Source organism: Drosophila albomicans, chromosome 3 (genome assembly GCF_009650485.2).
Source record: "Drosophila albomicans strain 15112-1751.03 chromosome 3, ASM965048v2, whole genome shotgun sequence".
Taxonomy (NCBI): Eukaryota; Metazoa; Arthropoda; class Insecta; order Diptera; family Drosophilidae; genus Drosophila; species Drosophila albomicans.
The window spans coordinates 30,149,202-30,171,560 of record NC_047629.2 but is presented as its reverse complement, the minus strand read 5'-3'; the positions used below and the strand labels follow the sequence as shown (position 1 = coordinate 30,171,560).

General features: G+C 37.9%; 4 protein-coding genes across 8 annotated transcripts; 2 read left to right on the top strand and 2 right to left on the bottom strand.

Moving 5' to 3' along the window:
- Positions 1-93: 93 nt before the first annotated feature.
- On the bottom strand, positions 94-4,034 carry LOC117569793 (putative sodium-coupled neutral amino acid transporter 10). Of its 2 annotated transcripts, none has more exons than XM_034251101.2 (5): positions 3,722-4,034; positions 2,949-3,606; positions 2,742-2,890; positions 2,546-2,682; positions 94-2,491 (listed from the first exon to the last, which is right to left on the bottom strand). In XM_034251101.2, the coding sequence occupies exons 2-5, from the start codon at positions 3,560-3,562 to the stop codon at positions 710-712; spliced, it is 2,682 nt and encodes an 893-aa protein (XP_034106992.1). In that variant the 5' UTR covers positions 3,563-3,606; positions 3,722-4,034; the 3' UTR covers positions 94-709. The 2 variants fall into 2 exon arrangements, with proteins under 2 accessions (XP_034106992.1, XP_034106991.1); XM_034251100.2 differs by having other exon boundaries at positions 95-2,491; positions 2,949-3,629.
- A 437-nt stretch (positions 4,035-4,471) lies between these two features.
- On the top strand, positions 4,472-5,443 carry LOC117569798 (uncharacterized). The gene is made up of 4 exons (XM_034251111.2): positions 4,472-4,572; positions 4,766-4,854; positions 4,933-5,155; positions 5,225-5,443. Exons 1-4 carry the CDS (start codon positions 4,564-4,566, stop codon positions 5,348-5,350), a joined length of 447 nt encoding a protein of 148 aa, XP_034107002.1. The 5' UTR covers positions 4,472-4,563; the 3' UTR covers positions 5,351-5,443.
- LOC117569794 (serine/threonine-protein kinase meng-po) lies at positions 5,257-11,050 on the bottom strand. 4 transcript variants are annotated; one of them, XM_052003646.1, is made up of 9 exons: positions 10,793-11,049; positions 9,692-9,874; positions 8,194-8,455; positions 8,041-8,140; positions 7,799-7,981; positions 7,567-7,738; positions 6,680-6,997; positions 6,265-6,613; positions 5,257-5,841 (listed from the first exon to the last, which is right to left on the bottom strand). In XM_052003646.1, exons 2-9 carry the CDS (start codon positions 9,746-9,748, stop codon positions 5,567-5,569), a joined length of 1,716 nt encoding a protein of 571 aa, XP_051859606.1. In that variant the 5' UTR covers positions 9,749-9,874; positions 10,793-11,049; the 3' UTR covers positions 5,257-5,566. The 4 variants fall into 4 exon arrangements, with proteins under 4 accessions (XP_051859606.1, XP_034106995.1, XP_034106993.1 ...); XM_034251104.2 differs by having other exon boundaries at positions 5,257-5,757; positions 10,793-11,048; XM_034251102.2 differs by having other exon boundaries at positions 5,257-6,613; positions 10,793-11,050.
- A 928-nt stretch (positions 11,051-11,978) lies between these two features.
- On the top strand, positions 11,979-22,279 carry LOC117569795 (sodium-dependent dopamine transporter). Its single transcript, XM_034251105.2, has 8 exons — positions 11,979-12,247; positions 13,960-14,233; positions 18,315-18,449; positions 19,463-19,617; positions 19,675-19,844; positions 19,923-20,300; positions 20,359-20,596; positions 20,655-22,279. The coding sequence occupies exons 2-8, from the start codon at positions 14,053-14,055 to the stop codon at positions 21,276-21,278; spliced, it is 1,881 nt and encodes a 626-aa protein (XP_034106996.1). The 5' UTR covers positions 11,979-12,247; positions 13,960-14,052; the 3' UTR covers positions 21,279-22,279.
- Positions 22,280-22,359: the final 80 nt, after the last annotated feature.

Below are 22,359 nucleotides of genomic sequence, written 5' to 3'. Positions count from 1 at the left end.
TAACCAGATTATAACTAGAAGCAGTACAAATTTTGAAAAATTCCGATATGTTAAAAAGAACACATGATTGTTATTACAATATTTTATTTTTGGAAGTTTCGGCAAACTATAGATACATTATATTTAAGAATATATAGAGTATCAGAACATAAATAAAAAGAGATAAATAATAGTAAGTGCATAAACATGAAACACAACATGGCTAAACATTTATTTTACAGCTCATTTTATTATTTATTTTTTGTTTAAGGAACAGTATTGAGACCATTTCAATATACTTATAAGTATATTTGATTTCAATACCTTACATGTTATGTTGGGTACTATCAGTTACAAATCATAAAGGCACTTCTCTCTTAGAGCTGCGTAGATAAATAAAAAAAAGTAATTAAACCGAAAATAGGGATTATAGAGGAATTCTCTTCGGCAGTTAAAATATGATAAATATTAATATAATTAAATTCATTATAGTATTACTACAGGTTGCCTTTGGTCAAGCATTCTTGACTACACAATGGTCTTTTATTTACATAGATAATAGGAATTGTTAACTTTTAGTATGCTACACTCATACTAATACAATATTAGCCCTAAAACTAAGTTTAATGTATATGTACATAAAGCTAATTTGCCCTGTGAAAATCACACTGGAACTGTACGTAAGTATAAATATCAAGTGATGCTTCACTATGCTCTGGATTACGTACTCCTAACTCTTTTCATGTTTAGTGTTGGTTTCGGAGGACGGCGTTGTTGTCGTCGATGTTGTGTCTTCATCTTCATCCTGTATGGACTTTAGTTCACGTCCCATATTTTCGATTTGTAAACTAACTCCATTGTTCACCTCATTGAGCTTGGGCTCAGGAAGACAGTTTTCGTTGCCGTCCACATCGCGTTTAATGCGGATCATGGGAGAGGCAGTCGTAATCTGTTGCTCCTTTACTTGCAACAGCTCTCGCCGAATGGCTTCCACATTGACAACATCGCTAGATTTGTTGGCCTGCGCATCTGCTGCCAAAGTTTTGTTTGCTTTTGTCCGAGTGGCATTCGCCAGTAGCACAAGAGGCAGCGGCAGTCGTTGAACTAGCGATGGCGCCACGTCCGCAGTTCCATTCTTAAGCAGCTCTCCCGTTTTGTAGGAGAGCGGCTCGAAGACGCCGGCATGCGCCTCCTGCTCCTCACGTGCGTGCGCATTCTCTGTTAGCATTTCCATCAATGAAACCGGTTTACGTTCTTTGACTACTGGGTTAGCTTCTTGTGGCTGTGGTTGTGGTTGAGGTTGTGGTTGAGGTTGTGGTTGAGGTTGTGGTTGAGGTTGTGGTTGAGGCTGCGGTTGTGCCTCTAGTTGTTGTGGCTGTGGCTGCGGTTGCTCAACCTTCTTAAGTTCTTCCTCTTGACGATTGGTTTCCTTGACTTTGTTCAACGCCTCGGCGAGTTCATTGACAACCAAAGGCTTTGGATTGTCAGGGTTTTGTTTGGCCAACTCATCATTCAGCTTGTCCATGCTGCGTTCGAGTAATTTCATGGTATTTTCATTCTGTGGCTTTTGCTTGGCCAACTCCACATTCAACTCATCCACGGTACGTTCCAACTGTTGCATTTTTTCCTTGAGTTCCTTTTGTGTTTCACGAAGTTCGTCTGCATTTCTTTTATTGTCCTTTTGCTCCTCGGCTGTTATTTCCTCTTCCTTTTTGATGGCAGCACCATCAATCGTTTGCTGTGCAGCTACTGGCAATTCCGCAGGCGGTTTTGACTTCCTGGGTTCAGGAGCTGCAACAACAGTATCTTTTACTTTTTCAACTGTTAAGCTTTTCTTCTCAATTGCCTCAGCTTCTTTTATTTGCTCTGGTTTTGCATCAACTTTGGGCGCGTTTTCTGCTTTGTCCAAAGGTGGTTCGTCTTTCGTATCTTTCGAATGTGATTCGTCTACAGGCAGCGGAGGCATCGGTGGGTTATCTGACGAAGCACTTTCTACAATTGGCTTCTCTGCAATTTTAACGCTTTCAGCGTTAACTACACGTTTGCCATCATCTAGATTTTTTAATACTTTTTTAACAGCAGCTTCGTTGGGTTCTTTAACTAAGTGTTTTAAAATCTCGGAGTTTTGCAATTGTATGTCTAGTGCTGGCGGTGGTTTTACGTTGGGTGTTAGTGGTGTAACCATTTGAACACCATCAAATTGAGGGCCCGAGCTCTGGGCATCGATGGCATTCAGATTCGCATAGGTGCCGAGTATCATGAGGCAAAAGCCGCTCACAAATACAAATTGGGCTAAGGTGCGTTCCGTCGATTCCTTTTTGATGATCTTTCTAAAACTGGATGCTGGAAACATGATGCAAATGGCCACGCCAATTGTGGATCCAACCAATCCAATGATCAGCTCCACCGATGGAATCACCAGCGCAACGCAAAGTGAGAAGACCACAATGAAGAGCGTAATAAACCGAAAGCGACGCTCTGGTATGTAACTGCTGTTCTCCACGTGTCCCTGCTGCAAGAGAAAACATAGATTAGATAATGTAACTTTGTAAATTGAAGCACAAACCTTCCGGTACAACAGAGAGTAGATGCTGGCACGGCAGGGGAAAATAACCAGCGGAAAACTAAATGCAATTGAGAGTACAAAACCAATTTTAATGATATCGCTACCAAATGAGGGCGATAAGTTAACCAAAATGTTGCCTATTAAAAGAACATTAGTTATACAGTATAGAAATGGACGAAAGTAAGAATTATGTTACCGGAAAACGTATGCTGACAGTAAGCCACATAACCAAAGAATCCAACAGATATATAGACAAAGGTACAAATCCAAGTAGCATTGCGAACAATGCCATTCAACTTATCCAAACTCTGATTGTTGATGCTGTCAAAGACTTCGAAGAGCTGCCTGCAATTTTTAGATAAAAGTTAGCATTGCTATATAACTAGTTTTTTAATTAACTTACATTTGACACGATAGAGCCATGCTGAAGATGGGCAAGCATTGTAGCACTCCAGCAGGTTCCCAGTAGAGTACTTTCTCGGTCCAATCATTGGCCACAATATGCGACTCCGATTCCAGCACAATCTTAAGCATGAGACACACGTAGAAACCAATGGAAGCGGTGCATACAGCCGATAAGCTGTCCACATTGCGTAGCATGCCTAATGGAACAATGCAACAGATAGTTATAGCTATCATAACGACCGTGCGCAAGTGATCGTGTTCGGCGATATCCAGCGAAAATAGCTTGCAAACAATTTGTGGTCCCAGGTCGCCCACAACAACGAAATACGTTATACATGTACCGATAAGGTAACCAATTATACAGAGTTCTGCTAATAGTTTGCCGGATGTGCCGAATGCGTGGAGACCCAGAAGTTCGAAACTTTTGCGACGTGTCAGCAGCGATGTTTTGATCAGATAGTGACAGCAAATGCGAGTTATCCAATTGCTGAGCACCAGCAGCACAATAGACAGTATGATGCCGCACTTTTGAAAGCAGAACGGCATGGCCAAAATGCCCACGCCAATGATGCTATTGGCCAGCGTCATAACATGACCCGAGTGAGAGAACATGATGCAAGTTTGGAAACTTTCTCCTGACGATGAGCTAAGCGAAACTGTGGAAAATTATTGTAGGGCACTGCCAAGGTAGTAACGTAGCAAAAAACGAAGAAGAAAACAAAGAAATAGTTTTTAGCACACACCATTGTAATCGGAATGGTAATCACTTACCTCTCTTATCGCTGAGAATGGATGGCGCCGCACTTGTGCAAGCAAAAACACAAACAAAAACAAAAACAAATAATTGAAACTGAAGGCAGTTGGCGTTGCGACTGTGTTTGTCTCACATTGAGCAAGTGAATACTTTTTATAAAATACTATTTTAGGCGGAAATTGCATTTGTTTGCTGTTCACATTTTACGCAAGTCGAGTTCAAGAGTCTTTTAAAACATATTTTTGGTAACGTCAGCATTGTTTAGATTGCGCCCAGTAGTGTTTGTTGTTTCGTTTACTTCTGAGCAGTTACAATTGGATGGAGGCTAGAGATGGGAAAACATCTATGGCGAACTAAATCGATTAAACAATTCTTACAACATCGATTTTTATTTATAAAGCAACGGCGCTTGTTCAAACTTAAAATTTATTTAATATTTAATATATTAGGTCGTACTTTTATATGAATTTCTAATATAAATAAACTTCTTTGAAAAATAACTTTCTTAATGAACGAATCACCGTTAAAAAAATACCAAAAATTAGCTGTTTCCCTACAGAACTGGTTCACGGAATTCCTGTTGACCAGCACAGCTGATGAGACTCTGGTATGACTTACGAAGTGACAAACAAATTATCTAAAAAATTTGAATATCTATTAAAGAATCTTCGAAATACGAAATAACAAATAATAATTATAATTAATTTAAAAAATCAGGCAACATGGAGTTGTTTCTAGTTTTAAACAGTGTGACCAGCAATACAATTTAAATTTCACTAGGTGGCAGCACAACTTTTTGTGCCCGGTGGCAAGGCTGCGGTGCTTGTTTCTTTCCGTTCCGTAGACTGCAAACGTCAAGATGGCCGATGTAAATTTTATTTAAAAATCTAAAAAAATATTAAGCATCTGTGAGCAGAATTACTTAAATTGCAACATATTTTCAATATGGATTATTCTGCGCATGAATGCCAATGTTATTTTAGAGTTTTATGTGTTGTATTGAGTTAAAAAGTGTACACAGTTTGTGCTAATCAATACCGTTTATTTTTTTGTGCAAACAGCAAGTTGATGAAACTCTTAAGAAGAAGCGTACCTTCAAGAAGTTCACCTACCGTGGTGTGGACTTGGATCAGCTGTTGGATATGCCCAAGTAAGTAGTTTAGTTTTTAAGCGACTTCAGCCGAGAGCGTCCTAAACTAACCTCATTGTTTGCCTTTGCGTCCCTTAGCAACCAGCTGGTTGAGCTGATGCACAGCCGTGCCCGCAGGCGTTTCTCCCGCGGCCTGAAGCGCAAGCCGATGGCTCTGATCAAGAAGCTCCGCAAGGCCAAGAAGGAGGCTCCCCCAAATGAGAAGCCCGAGATTGTGAAGACTCATCTGAGGAACATGATCATCGTCCCCGAGATGACCGGCTCCATCATTGGCGTTTACAATGGCAAGGACTTCGGCCAGGTAAGCTAATCAAAGAACTGAAGTGTCGTGAAGTGATAGGACTAAAGTAGTTTTTTTTTCTTTCGACAGGTTGAAGTTAAGCCTGAAATGATTGGCCACTACTTGGGCGAATTCGCGTTGACCTACAAACCCGTCAAGCACGGTAGGCCCGGTATTGGTGCCACCCACAGCTCACGTTTTATTCCCCTCAAGTAAGCGGCATTGTCTGCAACAGAGTTGTCCCCGACTCTGGCTTGTTTTTGGATTTTTACGCATAATAAATGGAAACGTAATTTTTTAAGAACGTAATGATGCCTTTCAATTGAAAACGACAAACGGAAGATGAAGTGTTTTTGACAAATTTACGTTTAATTTTTATTGGAACTTGCAAATAGTATTGTGTAGCATAGCGTGGATGTGATGTTGCACAAGCTATCTGCGCTTTCGCGCGCTGTTGTTAGTGACGACGACTCGGTCGTAAGCCGTATCCTTCAAATTGGATTCGCGTGCTCCACCTCCTCCTCCATTGTAAACCATTTGCCGGGCATTGCTATGTGGATGTTGTGGATGGTGTGTGGTCATCGTATCGTTCACATCAGCTGATCCATACGCGCTGTCTTTGACTTGAGAATCATTGTGGGAGCGATTAAAATAATTCGAGTGGACGGCAGATGGCACAGCAGGTGCCTGGACTGGATTAGACAGCACTGGGAGTTGAGCAAGCGATTGGAAGGCATTAGTTAAGCCCATAAAAGTCACCGTTTTATTTTGATTAGTTCGATTGTTATTACCACTGCTGAAGTAGGCACTGCCATTGGGTGCATTACTGTTGCTCTGTTGCAACAGCAACGGTTGCAGACTCTGCTGGTTAATATTTGTGTTAAAAGCGGTAAAGGAGTTGACATTATCAATGGCCGGCATGCTGTTGTACATGGCCCCCTGCAGTGAGTCGGACTTGGAGCGGTGCAGAATACTCTTGGTGGCACCCCGTGTGCCAACGCCGATGGAGTTCTTAGCGGCAGGAGTGGAGGAGCGGGCGTCGTGCGGCACATCGAGTGCGGTTAGTAGTTGGTTGTTGCTCTGTGATTGAGTTAAATAGCCCTCCACTTGCAGCAGTGGCTGAGCCTTACCTAAGCGGTTCAGCTCCATTTCCATAGAATTATAAATGGTCAGATTGCTGGCCAGCATATCCTGCCTGGAGCCCAGCGTTAGCAAACTGTCTGCATTGTTGAGCGTCGACGACGATGCCAAACTCATCGACTTGGATGTGTGCATGGCCATGCCCATCTCACTTGGTCCCTGCTGCAGTGCTCCAGTGCGTGGATCGAAGTGCTTCTGTGTGGCATCTTTCAGTGTGCTCTTGATCTCTTTGGATTTCTCCGGCTGCTGTGGCTGGCGTATGGAGGAGATGTGGCCGGGCATCGGTTCACGTGAGACAGACGATGTTGGCGATGCCGAGTTTGTCTCCTCGTTCTCTTCCTGTCAAGCAGAAGGGTGCAACAAATTAAATAAAAAATGATTACACTTCTGTGGTGTGATACCCACCTCATCCTCCTCTGTGATGATGGACGATTCAATCCAGTCTTTTATGCGATTCTTCTTGAGCTGACGATCGACATTTGTCTCGATGCCACAGTCGGCCAGAGTGTAAAGCAGGCGATTCTTCTCGTCGGGGCTGCTGTGAAAGGAATACATGGAAGGGCACAGCTCGTCTGTCTCATATTCAGCCATTTCCTTCTCCGCCGTCTTGGCCAGCCAGCGATCGTCCATGAACTTGGTCAAGTCGCCCAGACTCTTTGGCCTGTTGCCGCTTCTAGGTTCCAGAAACCGTTTAAACATGCGCTGAGCACGTGAAGTTAATAGCTGCAAAAAATAAACAGATTTTACAATTAAAAAAATATAATTAATGTTTATTTGTTAGCACTTAAATAGAAGTTTTAAATTATGTATAAATGGTAATATAATCAATATATTCTTTATTAGACCCTTCACTTTTAATAAATTGAAAACAGGTTTTTTCTTTCTCAAAATGTGATTTCTAAGATTTCGGATAGTAATTTCTTAAAATACAATAGTACATTGGCTTGCGTGAAATTTCAAAGTATTTTAAAGAAAAGTGAAGAATCTATTACTGTTCACATTTCACCGTATCTCTTTTGTTTATTCTTAAATAAATAGTTTTTTAATGTTAAAGGTCTTGATTTTGCCCTCTTCATATAAAATGTATTATATATTTGGAAATAATTAGTTTTTGTTTATTTAAATTTCACTTTCAATATTACCTAATTTTGTTATTTTAAAGTTCACTTCTAATATTACCAGAAGTATTTAATTGCTGTGTAATAAATTTGTATTCCCTAGCTTTTAATTTAATTATAAACATTTATTTATAGGCTAGTTTTTAATTATTATTCTATTTATTCTCATATTACCTTGAATAGTTTTGGTGTGCGTCGTAGAGGCATCATCATTATGCTGCCTTGCCAGACCATATATCGCATATAGCGAGGATCCTCGGAACAAGCTTTCTGCCAAGGCAGACAACCTGTGAGGCAGACAAATATGACGATGCCAAACTGCCAAACATCGTGACTGGGATCGGCTCTAGAAAATGTAAAAGATACAAATGTATCTGGCAGCTAGTGTTCGATTTCAGAGACTTACTTGTAGGTGCCTTCGGGCTTGACTTCTAATACTTCTGGTGGACTGTAGGGCAACCATTCATTGCGCCGTTCCACTAAGGTACCAGTTTGAAAGGATTCGCCGAAGTCGCACAGTTTGATGCGTTGAAAGTCTGAGCGATATATGAGCACATTATCTAGCTTGATATCGCGATGCACAATGTCTCTATAAGTGACAGAAGTTAACATTTTCGTTATTCATTATAATGTATCATTTAAACTCACTTTGAATGCATGTAATCTATGGCGGAGGCCAACTGTTTAGCCACACGTTTGCTGTACACTTCTCCCACGCCGGTTTCAGTTACATTTGACGTAAGATCACCTGATTGATGAATAATTATTGAAGATTCGTTATAAGTGGAGATCATCACTTACCCAGTGGTGCATATTCCTGGGTGAATACATAAAATCCCGCCGTCTCAAAGGCCACATCGTATGTGGTTACGATGTGCCGATGCACGCCCAGATGCAGTCCATAGTGAAATTCGCGATAGAAGTCACGTAATGTCACATATGGCTTAGGAACCGCTTTCAGTACCATTTCGGTTTGAGATCCCCGATGTTCAACCAACAAAATCTTTCCGAACCATCCTTCGCCAACAATTTGTATGATATCAAACTCATCCACCAGTTGTATCTGAGATCAGAGAACAATTCAATTAGATGGCATGCATTAATACCGCAAGCTGATTGATGGTGTCTGCCATGAAATGTTGTGAACAGTTTAATAATTACCCAATATATATGTTCACCCCCGGTCAGACATATTTAATGTTACTCTATTTTTGATATAATGCCCAGTCGCTGTTTGCTGCCCAATAAAATGAGTTTTTTTTGCTGTCTTTCTTTTTTCATTTTAGGGTAGCGTTAACTATTAGCTCAGCGAAGAGAATGTTGGCTCAGTGCCAAACGGAATGATTTTAGATTACGAATATGAACGAAGTCTATATACCCTCGAAATGTTTTTATAATAAATCTGAGGTATACACCTGTTTGTTTCAAATAAGATTTAAATTCAATTTCGAAGATTATTTTAATAATCTGTTTAAGTTTTTTATCTAAGGAAATTATCATATATGCTATTTGATTTTAAAAATAAATATTTGTACTTTGTATTACATATTCTTCTCATATAAAATTATGATATCCGTAACGAAAGAGAAAGTAGAAATTTTGCTAATTAACATGAAATAATTTGAAATACTCTTTGTCATAGGGTATAAAAAATATGGCATACAGTTTGCAACGCACCGAAGCGTGTGTCTGCATTTGATCAGGATGAGAACAAATCTACAAATCCATGTCTGAATGAAAAACTTTTTGATCTTCGAGATAAAATATGAGGATCATGTCTATGCCACGTTTTGTTCAAGTGCCTTAAATCCACTACGTGGTAAAAATAATTTTGTATATTCATGAGAACAACGGAAATCCCTTTTTGGGTTTCGCCAAATTCGCAATAATAAAGTCAATGGTAATATATAATTATTAGTAATTTTCTACAGTCTAAGATTCTCTTCTAGACTAAAGTGTTTTCTTCTGAAATGATGCATATGTGGAAAGTAATTTTAATTGCTTCGTTCTAAATTTCCAGACGTTGCATGTAAATATTTCCAGTCATTAAATATTTTCTTGGTAGTGTTCTATTGTTAAGTAAAAATGCGAAAATGCGAAATTCGCCAAATTCACATTTATTATGACGAATCCAGAGCTGTGCGGGAGGTCGATCAGTTAGTCTCTCGATTCTGAGAGACATGTGCCATATTTTGATTTGAGTTTTATTGACTTACAATGCAAATGTTGTTGTTTTTGTTCTTGTTTTCTTATGTATGTTTAATATACAAAAACGCAGTGTAAACATTTCAGAAATTACCTTTTCCAATTCGAATTCACGAATTTTGTGTATATGCCCTCGTGGTTTCTTCGACATTTTGGCGTATTACATGTGTGTTCACAATTTATGCGAATTTTATAATGTTCGAATGTTTTCTCAGGAGTGTGTATTTCAATCAGTTCAAATCACATCAGATACAAGTATGTATTTGCTTTCAAACCACTAAAGAAAAGTAGAATAGAAAAGCGAATTGCGATTAAGAGTGTATTTTTGTTTTCCGTATTTTAAACAAGAAACGGCAACAACGCCGCAGCGCGTTGTAAATATTTATAGCGGCTCTGTTTGCTGCACAAAGGCAATCATCATACATACATATATTTACATACGTATGCGAATATGCACTCGTATGCCTCTCAGATACATATGTATCTTTTGTGGGCCTGCTTTTACATGCGTTTGTGTGTGTGTGTGTGTATCTTTCATCGTGTGGCAGACAGGTTAAAAAAATTATAAGATAAATATCTTCGCAGCTTTGGTGTTGGCTGGCAGAAAAATGTGTTTTCATTGTTGGCTCACTTCCTGGAAAATGGGCGGCAAATGCGCTAAATAAATTATTGCATTTTTATGTAGTCCTTTTCTTGCTTTTTTTGTTGTTGTTGTTGTTGTTTTGTGCAATGCGTAATTTTGTTTTTAGCTGTCGGCATCCCAAAAATACAATTGCTATTAAGTGCCAATCGGCTTAAGTTCAATGTTGTGCAAATATATTTAGTTTAGCTCTGCTTGTTGTTGTCAAACAAATATTTAATTGAACGGTCTAGCTGTCTGCACACTCACACTCACACTACCACTTAAAAGCACACAGATACACACACTAATACACTCACAAACACATGTAAATCGAGGAAAAATGCGAATAGTATTTTGTTTAGTTCAGACTGTGTTTTTGCCTAGGTTTTTGCTTTTGTGAAATTCGCCTCAAATCTTTTCAATTTCTTTTCTTTTGCTATTTGTTGTTGGTTTGTGTTTTGTGTATTTCTTGCCTACACTTTTGCATATTATCAACAGCGAAATTAAAAATAATGCTTCTTGCCTCTTATATAAAAACATAAACGAACAGAATCAAAAATCTATTTCACTGACATTTCAATATGCTCAGCAGAAAAAATGTCCGTTATTTATTTCGAGTAACTTTTAAATCAATTCATTTAAATCAGCTGCAATTACAATTTCCCGATCACATTGATTTTGATTTGTTTCACTTTCTCAACACTTCTTTTCTTTTTAGATTAATTTATTTTTTAAGGAGCGTTGCACTGTTTTGCACAATGCGTTTATTTCTTAGTTCTGCATTATCCGTGGCCGCATTCGATGAAAACCCGTTGCCAACTGCTCTCGACTCTCGCGGATTTGTCGCTGGCCATGCGAAATGTATTGAAAATGTTTAAAAAAAGACATTTTGTTTACGCTGTTTTCATTTCATTTCGACGTGTGCGAGATTTTTTCGAAATATTTTAAAGTTTTTTCGAAACTTTTCCGCGGCAGAGAGAGCACAAGAGAGCAAGGAGAGAACGATGGCATAAATAATAGTTGTGCTCTTGCCGTAACAAACGTATGTATTCGATGATCTTGCAAAACTTTGCTATAATCGTCTATAAAAGTGTTACACATAGAGGAAATACATATTTATTGAACATATGTTTGTGTTTAGTCAATATTTAGATGCGAAATATTTTTATTAGTTGTGTGGAGAGACATGCGTTCAAAATGAAAATATAAATATACTTAGGGGTGGTGTTTTATAGTTTTTTAATTTTAAATTTATGAATTGTTTTTATATGTTTGTGTTTGTATTAATAAATGATATATTTAGATGTCAAGTTATTCATTCAATTTGTTTCACTTGAAGCGCAGTGCAGAAGATTAACAGCGCCGCTTAACAGAGCGCTGTTAAGCAAAAAGCTCAGCATCGGAGGCTGTTAAAGCACTCAAAGCTTGCGCTGGTAAATATGTATGTGCTTTGTATGTATGTATGTATATACACACGTTCATACACTTGCGTACATACGCACAAAGGCAACTCTAATTGGTCACTTCCGTTTGGACGACGTTTCCTTGGCGCATGCGACGTTCAACTTCAACAGTTGCTGCGTTTGACACACATATACACAGAGTTTTAGAGTTGTTCATGTTGTTTTAGTGTGTATGTGTGCGTGTGAGTGTTTCGGTATATGCAGAGGCTGGGAGGGTGCAGGTGCAGCCAACCACTTGTCGCGGGCTATAAAAGCGAGCGACAAAGTCAAACTTGCTTGCATACGTTTGAATGTTACCGTTAGCGCAACAACTGAATTGTTTTGGTGTTGCCCAATATTCAGTAGTTATAGTTGTTGTCCAGCTAGTCGATGTGCCACGGTCAGTGAGAGTATGTGTTCTAGTATTTGCAGCTGCCAATTCAAGTGATAAGTGATAAGAACTGGCCTGCCATCGTTTTTAAAACATTTCGCAATTAATTCTTTCTGCAATTATTTATTTTGTGAATTTGAGACATCTGTAAAATGGATTGGGAAAAGTGATTGATTTGAGCTTTGAGAAGAATAGGTAAGAATGCTTTAAGTGGCAGATATTTTTCTTAAATCTTTACCAGAGTTATTATATTAAAAGTTTAAAATAATAAAGTTATCAAAATTGATAAACAACATTTTCATTTAATGTCTGATTTATTTGTTTTTTTTATGTATAAAATATATTTTTAAGTGATGCGTTAATTTTACCTTAGTTATCACAATATTGCTTATTTAATTTAATATAGTATACAAAATAATATAAATAAAAAATTATTTCATTTCTTTTAATTTGTTTTTTGTTTAATTTATATGTGCTTCTATATCTTTTCTACAGATACCATTATAATGAAAGTGCTAGCTTATATAATTTAAAAATTTCATACACGAAGTTTTAGTTTAATTTGTTAAGTGTTTCGATAGCTATACTGTAGTTATTAATATATTGAAAATTTCAATAAATAAAATCATAAAAATATATGGAGAAAATGCTTGTTTATTTTTTTTATTCCCAAACCTTTAGAATTTATTTACTATTATTTTTATTATATTATATCTTTTACCGAAAACGTTTCCAAATATGTCAAATACTCGAAATTTTATTACGATGTGGCACTGCCTAATAACAAATCTTAAATTACATATTTTTCTTCATCTTAAGTAATTAGAAATCGCATACAAATCAAATACTTTAACAAAGCTTACATAGTATGTATTATAAACTATTTAATTGGTAAGCCTATTAAATCAGGTATCTGCTGTTCAATCACTGAATACATGTTTCATATATTGTTTAATGCATATACTTAATACTTAATATTTATACTTAATATTTATTAAAACTATAATCCAAAGAAACTTACTTTTTTTCTTTGTATTCGCAAAATAATCTCCAAATGATTTCGAAACTGAATATTAAATTTAAATTGGACCATAGAAGAATTTTCACCTTTGCTCCTTACGCTAGTTAAGAATAAATTTTAAGAAAATAATTTCTCTTACCATCACGCTTTTTAATAATGCAGCAAAAATTAATAAAAGCGAATCTATTTATAATCTAGTTTTCTGTGAGACGAACTAAAATGCTGTCTTCACCGTAAAACACTGAGCTTTGCGCTCTTTAAATTATTTAATTGAATCTTCAGTCTGGATTGGGTTTAATTGAGTAGAGCTCTCAGCTTGAATTAAGTCAATGCGCGCATTTAAGTGGGACAATTAATTATGCGAATCGTTTGTGACAATACGAAAAAAAAAAAATTAAAAAAAAATGTATACATGTTATGTATTTTGTTGAGTTTTACACGATTGAGAACAATGAAAGGAAAGTTAACATACATATGTATGGTTTGGCATTTGTGTGCTATAATTGTGAAGTGTTTGTGTGTGCGGCCGCCACACGTCGTATGCGTAATATGCGAACACTCGAGCACTCGAAGGGCTAGAGAGCACATGTCGTGGCCAAACAGATTTCAAGTGTGTATGGACATTTCACTTTCACACAAAATCTCACCTGCTTGCTACACACACTCCTCCCGCACACTCCACACGGCTCAATTGAGCATCAAGTGTCGGCTTAAACACTCAAGCAGCAGAAGCAGCAGCATATATCGAAATTGTCGTCTGCCACAAACATGCAGAATTAAATGAGTGTTAGCCCAAAAGTGAGAGACAGAGAGTGTGTGAGAGAGTTGCAGTAATTGCAATTAAATTTTTAATGTAATCGTGTATCTGTTTCTTGTGATTTTGTAGTGTGTGGATTGGCGTGCGACGGACGGAGTTGGCAACTAAAACGACGACGACGACGACGTTTTGGCCAAGGACACGGACATCGTCGCAACGGCGATGTCACCGACCGGACAAATAGCAAAGACGTCCACGCCACACGACAACGATAACACAAGCATCAACGATCAGCGTGAAACATGGAGCGGCAAGGTGGATTTTTTATTATCGGTTATTGGATTCGCCGTCGATTTAGCAAACGTCTGGAGATTTCCCTATTTGTGCTACAAAAATGGCGGTGGTAAGTTGCGAAAGAAAATCTCTCTCTTTATCTTAAGTGTCTATACATATTTCGTATGCTTATTCTTAAGTCTTGGCTTGGCTTGGGTGGCCAATTAGGGACACAGTCGCATGAACAATGGCACAAAAATCATTTATAAGGCTTTACACATCATTGAGCGCCACCAGGAACTCCTCAACCACCGCAACGACGACGACGACGACGACGACGAGAACAAGTGACTTGGCCTTGTTAACACTTTGACAAGTGCTATGTGAAAATGCGTGCGAAGTGCCTGCCATTAACTGGGCAGTGAATGGATGAGTGCGGGGAGAGTGTGGGGAGACTGGGAAGGGGGGGGGTGGGGGACGTAAGTGCGTACTTCCTATACGAAATTACCCAGAGTCCAGACGTGCGACTCCAAAGAAAGAAATAAGTTCATGCGAGAATATGCTTAGGACTTGTGATCTTCGTTTCGCAACGCCATCATTCAAAACAATTTCAAAGTTAAGTGCTTTTGTATGACAACTAAATCTGGCAGTCATAATCGCATTTGCCTCCCCCACTTACTCCTTTTGCCACACCATTTCCTTGCCACAATCTGACAGCGCGAAGTGACTAAGCATCGCCAGAAGGGTGTGTGTGTGTGTGTGTGTGTGTGCAGGACACGCTTTTCTAGGCTTTTATTGTTACTCGCTTGATGTATGTACATACATACATACATATCACATACATACACATCAAAATAAAGACATATTTCCACTTCTTAGAACGTATGCTACGCATTGTGGCAAATTCATGTGCCGCACACGTTTTTGACGGCGGCACTTAGGCGTTGAAATGAGTTTTCATTCATGTGTGTGTGTGTGTGTGTGTGTGTGTGTGTGTGCCAGCTGGCTGGTTGCCTTTTTCCTTTATAGTTTTATGACTATTTCATACTTACATACTCATATAGTATATATTGTTGCTGCTCGCTCTCAGCTCTTAAAAAATAAATTGTTATTTCATACGCTCCATTGCACTCAATCAGTGACAGCTTAGTATTCATTTTTATTATATTTTATGATATTATTTTCATCTTTCTGCACACTCCCCCCTTCTGCCTCTCCCTCTTCTTTTTCTTACGTTGCCAGGCTTAAGCCGAGCCACAACGTTGCGCTACCTACAGGTTGCGATTATTAGCTTTTAATGCCATCAGCTTAGTGGGCATTTAATTTTTCCTCGTCCTGCTTGGCGGAGCAACTGGTGAAATACCTCAACATTAGCTGCTTCCCCAAGCAATTGCACTCGTGAGCACCTTGACACAGTTCTTTAAATAAATGCAGCTTATTAAATGGTTAAAAAACTAGTTCAAGAAATGACAAGTCAGCAGAGATTGCGGCTTACGGATCAACTTGGCTTATATGAGTACAATTGTTGATATTTAGGATTTCAGTCTCTTTTACTAAATATTTATTGTGTCGGACTGTTAATATTGTTTGAAGCTCAATAATTTATGAAACAACACTAAAATGAAGCCCCTATTTAATTATTCTCAATATTTATAAAGAAAAACAATTTCATTATTGAGTTTAAACGCAATATTTATGTTAATTTAATTAATTTAATATAATTTGTTAAATCATTTTTAATTGAATTTTAATCTTTATCCGCTTAACTAATGAAAAGTTCTACATTCTCAACCTTTTAACGATTCAGATTTTATATTCATGACATTTGATAAAATTTCAGAAATAAACTGAAGATATTTCACCTGATTTCTACAATTTCAAGTTGCATCTTGTTATTATATTTAAAGTTTTATTTATGCGAATGTGAAGGATTTTTAATGTAAAGTTCTTTCAACTTTCAACAAGTTATCTACTAAGCTTCTTTATTTTGTTTGTTTACAATGAAGTATTTAAGCTAATGCAAATTGAAAAAAGAAACCTATTATTGGCATTCATCTCATATTTATAGCCCAGGTTTAAGATACAATATTTAATTTGCTTTTCTATTTATTTTAACTGACACTTTGGTAGTATATGAAAATCAAACTCAAATGCGAACAAATAAGCAATAATATTTTTGTGGAAAATAATCTAATCAAAACCTACCTAAATAGATTCTGCATCTGATGAATACATTTAAGCTTCAACTTAAAGATACATAAAGTTGAAGCTTAAATGTATTCATCAGATGCAGAATCTATTTAATGAAGTAGTTCCAAAAATAAAGTCAAGTGCTGAAGTTAGTCGCTTAAAGTGACTATTCAATCATGTTATCAATATTCAATCTTTCACACCAAAAAAAAAGAAAAAAAAAATGGAAATGAAATACCGGAAATGCTATGTAAAGTAGCGGAAATTACAGCTTCAACAGCAGAGCTGCATTTGATTTTAAGATCCTTATCTGGGCATGGTATTTATTTTAGGTTTTGTTTTACATTTTCTACATAATTGACAGCGCTATGTTCAAGCGCCTTTTTTACTAGTGAGTGAGTGTGTGTGTGTGAGGGAGTGTGTATATGAGTATAATGGCTGGTTGTGTCTGTGTTGTAGCCGTCGACGACTTTGTCGCCCACTTTGCCTGCTAATAGACATAATCAAATCATAAAACGCCCCGCTGTCACTCAACAAAGTATCGATGGCACTTTAGCAATTGCCAGGGCAGAGCTCACCAGGCAGGGCTGAGGCAAAAAAGGGAGAAGACCAAGGGGAGAGAGGGGAAGAGGTATGCCGGGGTGGTAAAAGCTAACCGACCACGCCAAGGGACAACGGCAACTGCACGAGACAGTCGAGGAGGTCCGTGCCTTGTTCTCTTCTATATCCCAATGCCAGCCCAGCCTGGATGCTGTTAATGTTTTTAAAATGTCCTTAGAGTGGCACTTGTGAAACAATTTGATTTTGTGTGTATCTCTGTGTGTGTGTGTGTCGAAGTGTGTGTGTGGGTGCCAACCATAGAGCTTGACACGGGTCAATCACACACAGATTCACACACACCTCTGTCGCATATTGTTATTCATAATCGGGTGTCGTAAAATAAGTATTAGAAAAAGTTGATTGCGCTTTAATCATAACTGCCCAATGGAAGTTGGCTTAATTCAAGCAAATTGCTTGCACTTTTCGAACGACATTAATGTTAGCTACATTGATAGAAAAGTTTCTAGATAACCTTGCAACTATAGCGACTCTGAATCTCCTTTTATATTTCAAACATGTTTTGTTTCGAAAGAGTGAATTAATACAAAAATGAATCAAAGACAGGTATATTTATTATACAGAATATTTAGAAAAGAATAATTGAAAATTAAAAGACAGCATATTCAGTATAAACCGACTGTCTTGCACTTACAATCTAATGACTCAATTACACTCAATTACTTTTGATTATTACCTTAATTATTTATCAAAAATACAATCTTCATTTAAATATTTTCTTTACTGCGCGCCACTTCTTAGGAATTTTTGTTGTGCCCTATCTTAAATCTGTAGATTTCTTAAGGGATGTGGTAATATAACAATTTAATATAATTTGCTGCATATTTTGCTTTAATTGCGACCAATAATAATACTATTCCAAATTTAAGTCATAATAGAAAAATTTGACTATCTCCAATAATTAGATTTTATTGATTTAAAAAAATTGACTTTTATTTTCATAAATGTTTATTTTAACGACTCTTTAGAAGCTTTTTAAAAGGAAAAGAAAAATAATTAATACAATAACATGAACAAACTATAGTATGTTTGAATGGAACAAATTAAAATGAAGTCATTCAAATCATCAGTCGAATTTATTCTGTATGTGTCGCTCACACTATTTAACCTTGCAACTATAGTTTAATGATAAAACAAATTTGCTTTTATGAGACTGATTAAAAAAAAACATTTTAATTTTAGTATTTAACAATTTTTCGAGAATTTTTGAAATTAAACTAATAATGCGACAATTAAAAGTCGAAGGTAGGATTATCAAAAATTGGTTATTGGGTGTTTCAGCACAGTTTAATATGCGAAAATCAGTCAAAGTTAAAAGATTAGACACAATAAGTTGTACGATACAGGTGTGAAATAATAATATATTTTATTTTAATATTTAATTATTTTTGATGACTTTTCAGGCGCTTTTCTTGTGCCCTACTGCATTATGTTGGTGGTGGGCGGCATACCTCTATTTTATATGGAGCTGGCGCTGGGTCAGCACAATCGTAAAGGAGCCATCACCTGCTGGGGTCGCTTAGTGCCGCTCTTTAAGGGTAAGTCAAGCAGCAATAGCTGTAATCTTATACATTTAATAATAAAATAAAAAAATAACAAATTATAATACTACAGTCGAGTTTCCTTTACTGCGAGATACCTGTTACCCATTGTTAATACCACAATATTCTAAACATATACCAAAAATATATCAAAACAAGAAAGTTACAGTCGAGTGTGCTCGACTGTGAGATACCCGCTACCCATTTTCAATAAAAGCAAAATATTGCGGTATTTTTTAAAATATACCGAAAATACTAAAAATATACCAAATGGTATTTTTGTTATACCGATATAGTACCACATTCAAAATATACCATAGACGGCATAATATACCAGATTGTCGGCTAAAGCAACTAAAACCCATAGTAAGTAGGCGTTTTTGCCCATGCAAAAGTATTTCTTTAATAACTTCCACAATTTGTATCTGTTCGCAACCAAATTTTCAGGAATCACAATTACTATAAATATTATTGTATTACATACCAAAATTCGCAGCTCTAGCTCTAAAGTTACGCTTGTTATTCGATTTTTTTGATTTGCGGGGGCGGAAGTGGGCGTGGCAAAAATTTGAAACAAACTTGATCTGCGTGCAAACATAACAAATGCTGTCGAAAAAAATTATAGCTCTATCTCTTATAGTCTCTGAGATCCAGTGACACACGGACAGACGGACATGGCTAGATCGTCTCGGCTATTGATGCTGATCAAGAATATATACTTTATAAGGTCGGAGATGCCTCCTTCTACCTGTTACATACATTTCCTGCCGGCACAAAGTTATAATACCCTTCTACCCTATGGGTAGCGGGTATAAAAATGTTAAAAGACACCGAATGCTGTATTTGGTATATCGATATAGTACTACATTTTAGATATAACAAAATATATCAGATTGTCAGTCAATGTAACGAGAGCTATAGAAGAAGAATCCGCTAAACGGAACTTTCGGCTAATGTATTTGTTTGCTACGCGAGTTTTCACTGTAGTGGAGTCTCTTTCTTTGTTGCAGGCATTGGCTATGCTGTTGTGCTGATAGCCTTCTATGTGGACTTTTATTACAATGTGATCATTGCGTGGTCGCTGCGTTTCTTCTTTGCCTCCTTCACCAATGTGTTGCCGTGGACGTCGTGCAACAATCCTTGGAATACGCCCAACTGCAAGCCGGTAAATACAAATACACTATAATACACTATATACAAATTGTGAATAATTTGTGCTTAGTTTGAGGGTCAAAACACGCGTCCAGTGGTTGGCAATCTGAGTGATTTCTATGCGTTCAGCAATCAGAGTTTGTTTCTGGCCAACGAGACGTATGCGAATGTAACATTCGCCAGCATTGCGCCCGCTGTGCCCGTCGAGCGATTTCAATCGGCTGCCTCCGAATACTTCAAGTGAGTGGCAAACAGACAGAGAGACAAACATACATATCGACGGATGTACTCAATCATACTCGAATCTATCATTCACAGTCGCTATATACTTGAGCTGAATCAGAGCGAGGGGCTGCACGATCTGGGTCACATACGCTGGGACATGGCGTTGTGCCTGCTCATGGTCTATCTGATATGCTACTTCTCGCTGTGGAAGGGCATTAGCACCTCGGGCAAAGTGGTTTGGTTCACCGCTCTCTTCCCATATGCCGTGCTGCTGATATTACTCATACGCGGCATTACACTGCCCGGCTCGGCGATGGGCATACAGTATTATTTGAGTCCCAATTTTGATGCCATCTTCAAGGCGGAAGTGTGGGTCGATGCGGCCACACAGGTGTTCTTCTCCTTGGGTCCAGGCTTTGGTGTGCTGCTGGCCTACGCGTCGTATAATAAATATCACAACAATGTTTACAAGTACTTAACATTTTTTATATATTTTCGGAAGAGTTTGCTAATTGATTTGGCTTTGCAGAGATGCGCTGCTCACCAGTTTCATCAACTCGGCCACGAGTTTTGTGGCTGGCTTTGTGATATTCTCGGTGCTGGGCTACATGGCGCACACATCTGGGGTGCGGATTGAGGATGTGGCCACTGAGGGACCTGGCTTGGTGTTTGTTGTGTATCCAGCTGCAATTGCCACTATGCCGGGCAGCATCTTCTGGGCGCTGATCTTCTTTATGATGCTGCTAACTCTGGGATTGGACAGCTCGGTAAGCTTTGAGTTTGACTGTCAATGAATGCGTATAATTCCATTTTTCTACTTCTCAGTTTGGTGGCTCGGAGGCCATTATCACAGCGCTGAGTGATGAGTTCCCCAAGATACGCAAAAACCGCGAACTCTTTGTCGCTGGGCTGTTCTCCTTGTACTTTGTGGTTGGCCTCGCCAGCTGCACTCAAGGTGGCTTCTACTTCTTCCATCTGCTGGATCGCTATGCCGCCGGCTACTCTATATTGATCGCCGTGTTCTTCGAGGCCATTGCCGTGTCGTGGATCTATGGCACGAAGCGTTTCAGCGATGATATTCGCGATATGATTGGCTTTCCCCCTGGCAGATATTGGCAAGTTTGCTGGCGCTTTGTGGCGCCCATTTTTCTGCTCTTCATCACTGTCTATGGGCTGCTCGGCTATGAGCCGTTGACGTATGCGGATTACGTGTATCCCGACTGGGCGAATGCCTTGGGCTGGAGCATAGCTGGTTCCTCGGTCATCATGATACCCGCAGTGGCCATTTACAAGCTGATTGTGACACCCGGCAGCCTAAGGCAGCGTTTAAAGACGCTCACAACCCCGTGGCGAGATCAGCAGCTGGCCGTGAATGGCGTGACCACCGAGGTGACGGTGACGTTGGTTCGTCTGGCGGATGCTGAGGCGAATGAGGCGGCCGATGTTTGAGTTCGACCGATAGCACGTTTTCAGATCTATTACGTATAGGTTTGAGTGGTGGGAAATTTACCAACAACTTCAACTTCAACTTGAGTGAGGGTTTAACATTAACATTGAGTTATCAGTTATCAGTTTTAGCTTAGCACTTACGACACATTCGGATCTAGCTAAACTAATGCAAATTTCGCATACAACGTACTTACACTTAGGTTTCGATGCCAAAATATAAATCAAATGTTGTAGCTGAAAACCATAAGTTTACAGTTAAGACTAGCCAGTAGTTTCATAATGCCAAAATACACATACATAAATACATAACTTATAACTATACGATACGAGTTTATACCCCAAAAAATATAATTACAAATATTATTAACGTTTACATACAAGATGAAGTATGTAGAATTATTGAAAACGCTGTGTAGATAATACAGAAATATTTAAGCAACAATTTGTAATTGGTACGAAGCCAACATTGAGCATATGCAAAATGGAATTTAAGGTAACTCTCGAGATCCTTGCTTCGAGGTCTGCATGAGTTTGTATATGTACATACACCTACACATACATACGTACATAGCTTTATTATATAGTGTCAGCGTAGCGGAAGCTTTAACCAGAAATGTGTTATGTATATAAGGCTAATAACCCAAATACAAATTGAGCTAATGTTATCATTATCCCTGCCATAGAAGTAGTTACCGACATTTGGCAAATTCTTTTTTACACAGCCATAAAAAGAGTTTGCCAAGTCGCATGATTCATTTAATCAATCAATTGTTGCTTCAAAAACACATTCACAAAATGTATATTAAGTTATAGGTGTTATCGTTAAGTGAGCATAGCAAAGTTGCCAGCCATCGACTTTGCTGCAATGTTATTTAAATCATAATTATTATCAATCATAATTATTATCAATATTGTTTACAAAGGTGATTTTCAATGCATTTTCACGCAGCCATGTGAAAATGCAATGTGATGAACAAATAATCATATTTAAATTATTTATACTCAACTGTTTTTTATGTTTAAATAAATCACATCAATATTTTTAGTTGGTATTACTAAACACATGTGTATTTTATTGAAG

Coding starts and splice junctions, on each gene's coding strand:
- LOC117569798 (XM_034251111.2), top strand. Junction 4,855..4,932: donor CAGCTGTTGGATATGCCCAA/GTAAGTAGTTTA, acceptor TGCGTCCCTTAG/CAACCAGCTGGTTGAGCTGA. Junction 5,156..5,224: donor ATGGCAAGGACTTCGGCCAG/GTAAGCTAATCA, acceptor TTCTTTCGACAG/GTTGAAGTTAAGCCTGAAAT.
- LOC117569793 (XM_034251101.2), bottom strand. CDS start 3,562: ATGTTCTCTCACTCGGGTCATGTTATGACGCTGGCCAATAGCATCATT. Junction 2,891..2,948: donor ATGGCTCTATCGTGTCAAAT/GTAAGTTAATTA, acceptor TAAAAATTGCAG/GCAGCTCTTCGAAGTCTTTG. Junction 2,492..2,545: donor ACTCTCTGTTGTACCGGAAG/GTTTGTGCTTCA, acceptor TTTCTCTTGCAG/CAGGGACACGTGGAGAACAG.
- LOC117569795 (XM_034251105.2), top strand. CDS start 14,053: ATGTCACCGACCGGACAAATAGCAAAGACGTCCACGCCACACGACAAC. Junction 18,450..19,462: donor CTTAGTGCCGCTCTTTAAGG/GTAAGTCAAGCA, acceptor TCTTTGTTGCAG/GCATTGGCTATGCTGTTGTG. Junction 20,301..20,358: donor TATCACAACAATGTTTACAA/GTACTTAACATT, acceptor TTGGCTTTGCAG/AGATGCGCTGCTCACCAGTT.
- LOC117569794 (XM_034251102.2), bottom strand. CDS start 9,748: ATGTCGAAGAAACCACGAGGGCATATACACAAAATTCGTGAATTCGAA. Junction 6,998..7,566: donor GCACACCAAAACTATTCAAG/GTAATATGAGAA, acceptor TATTTTTTGCAG/CTATTAACTTCACGTGCTCA. Junction 6,614..6,679: donor TCATCACAGAGGAGGATGAG/GTGGGTATCACA, acceptor TCTGCTTGACAG/GAAGAGAACGAGGAGACAAA.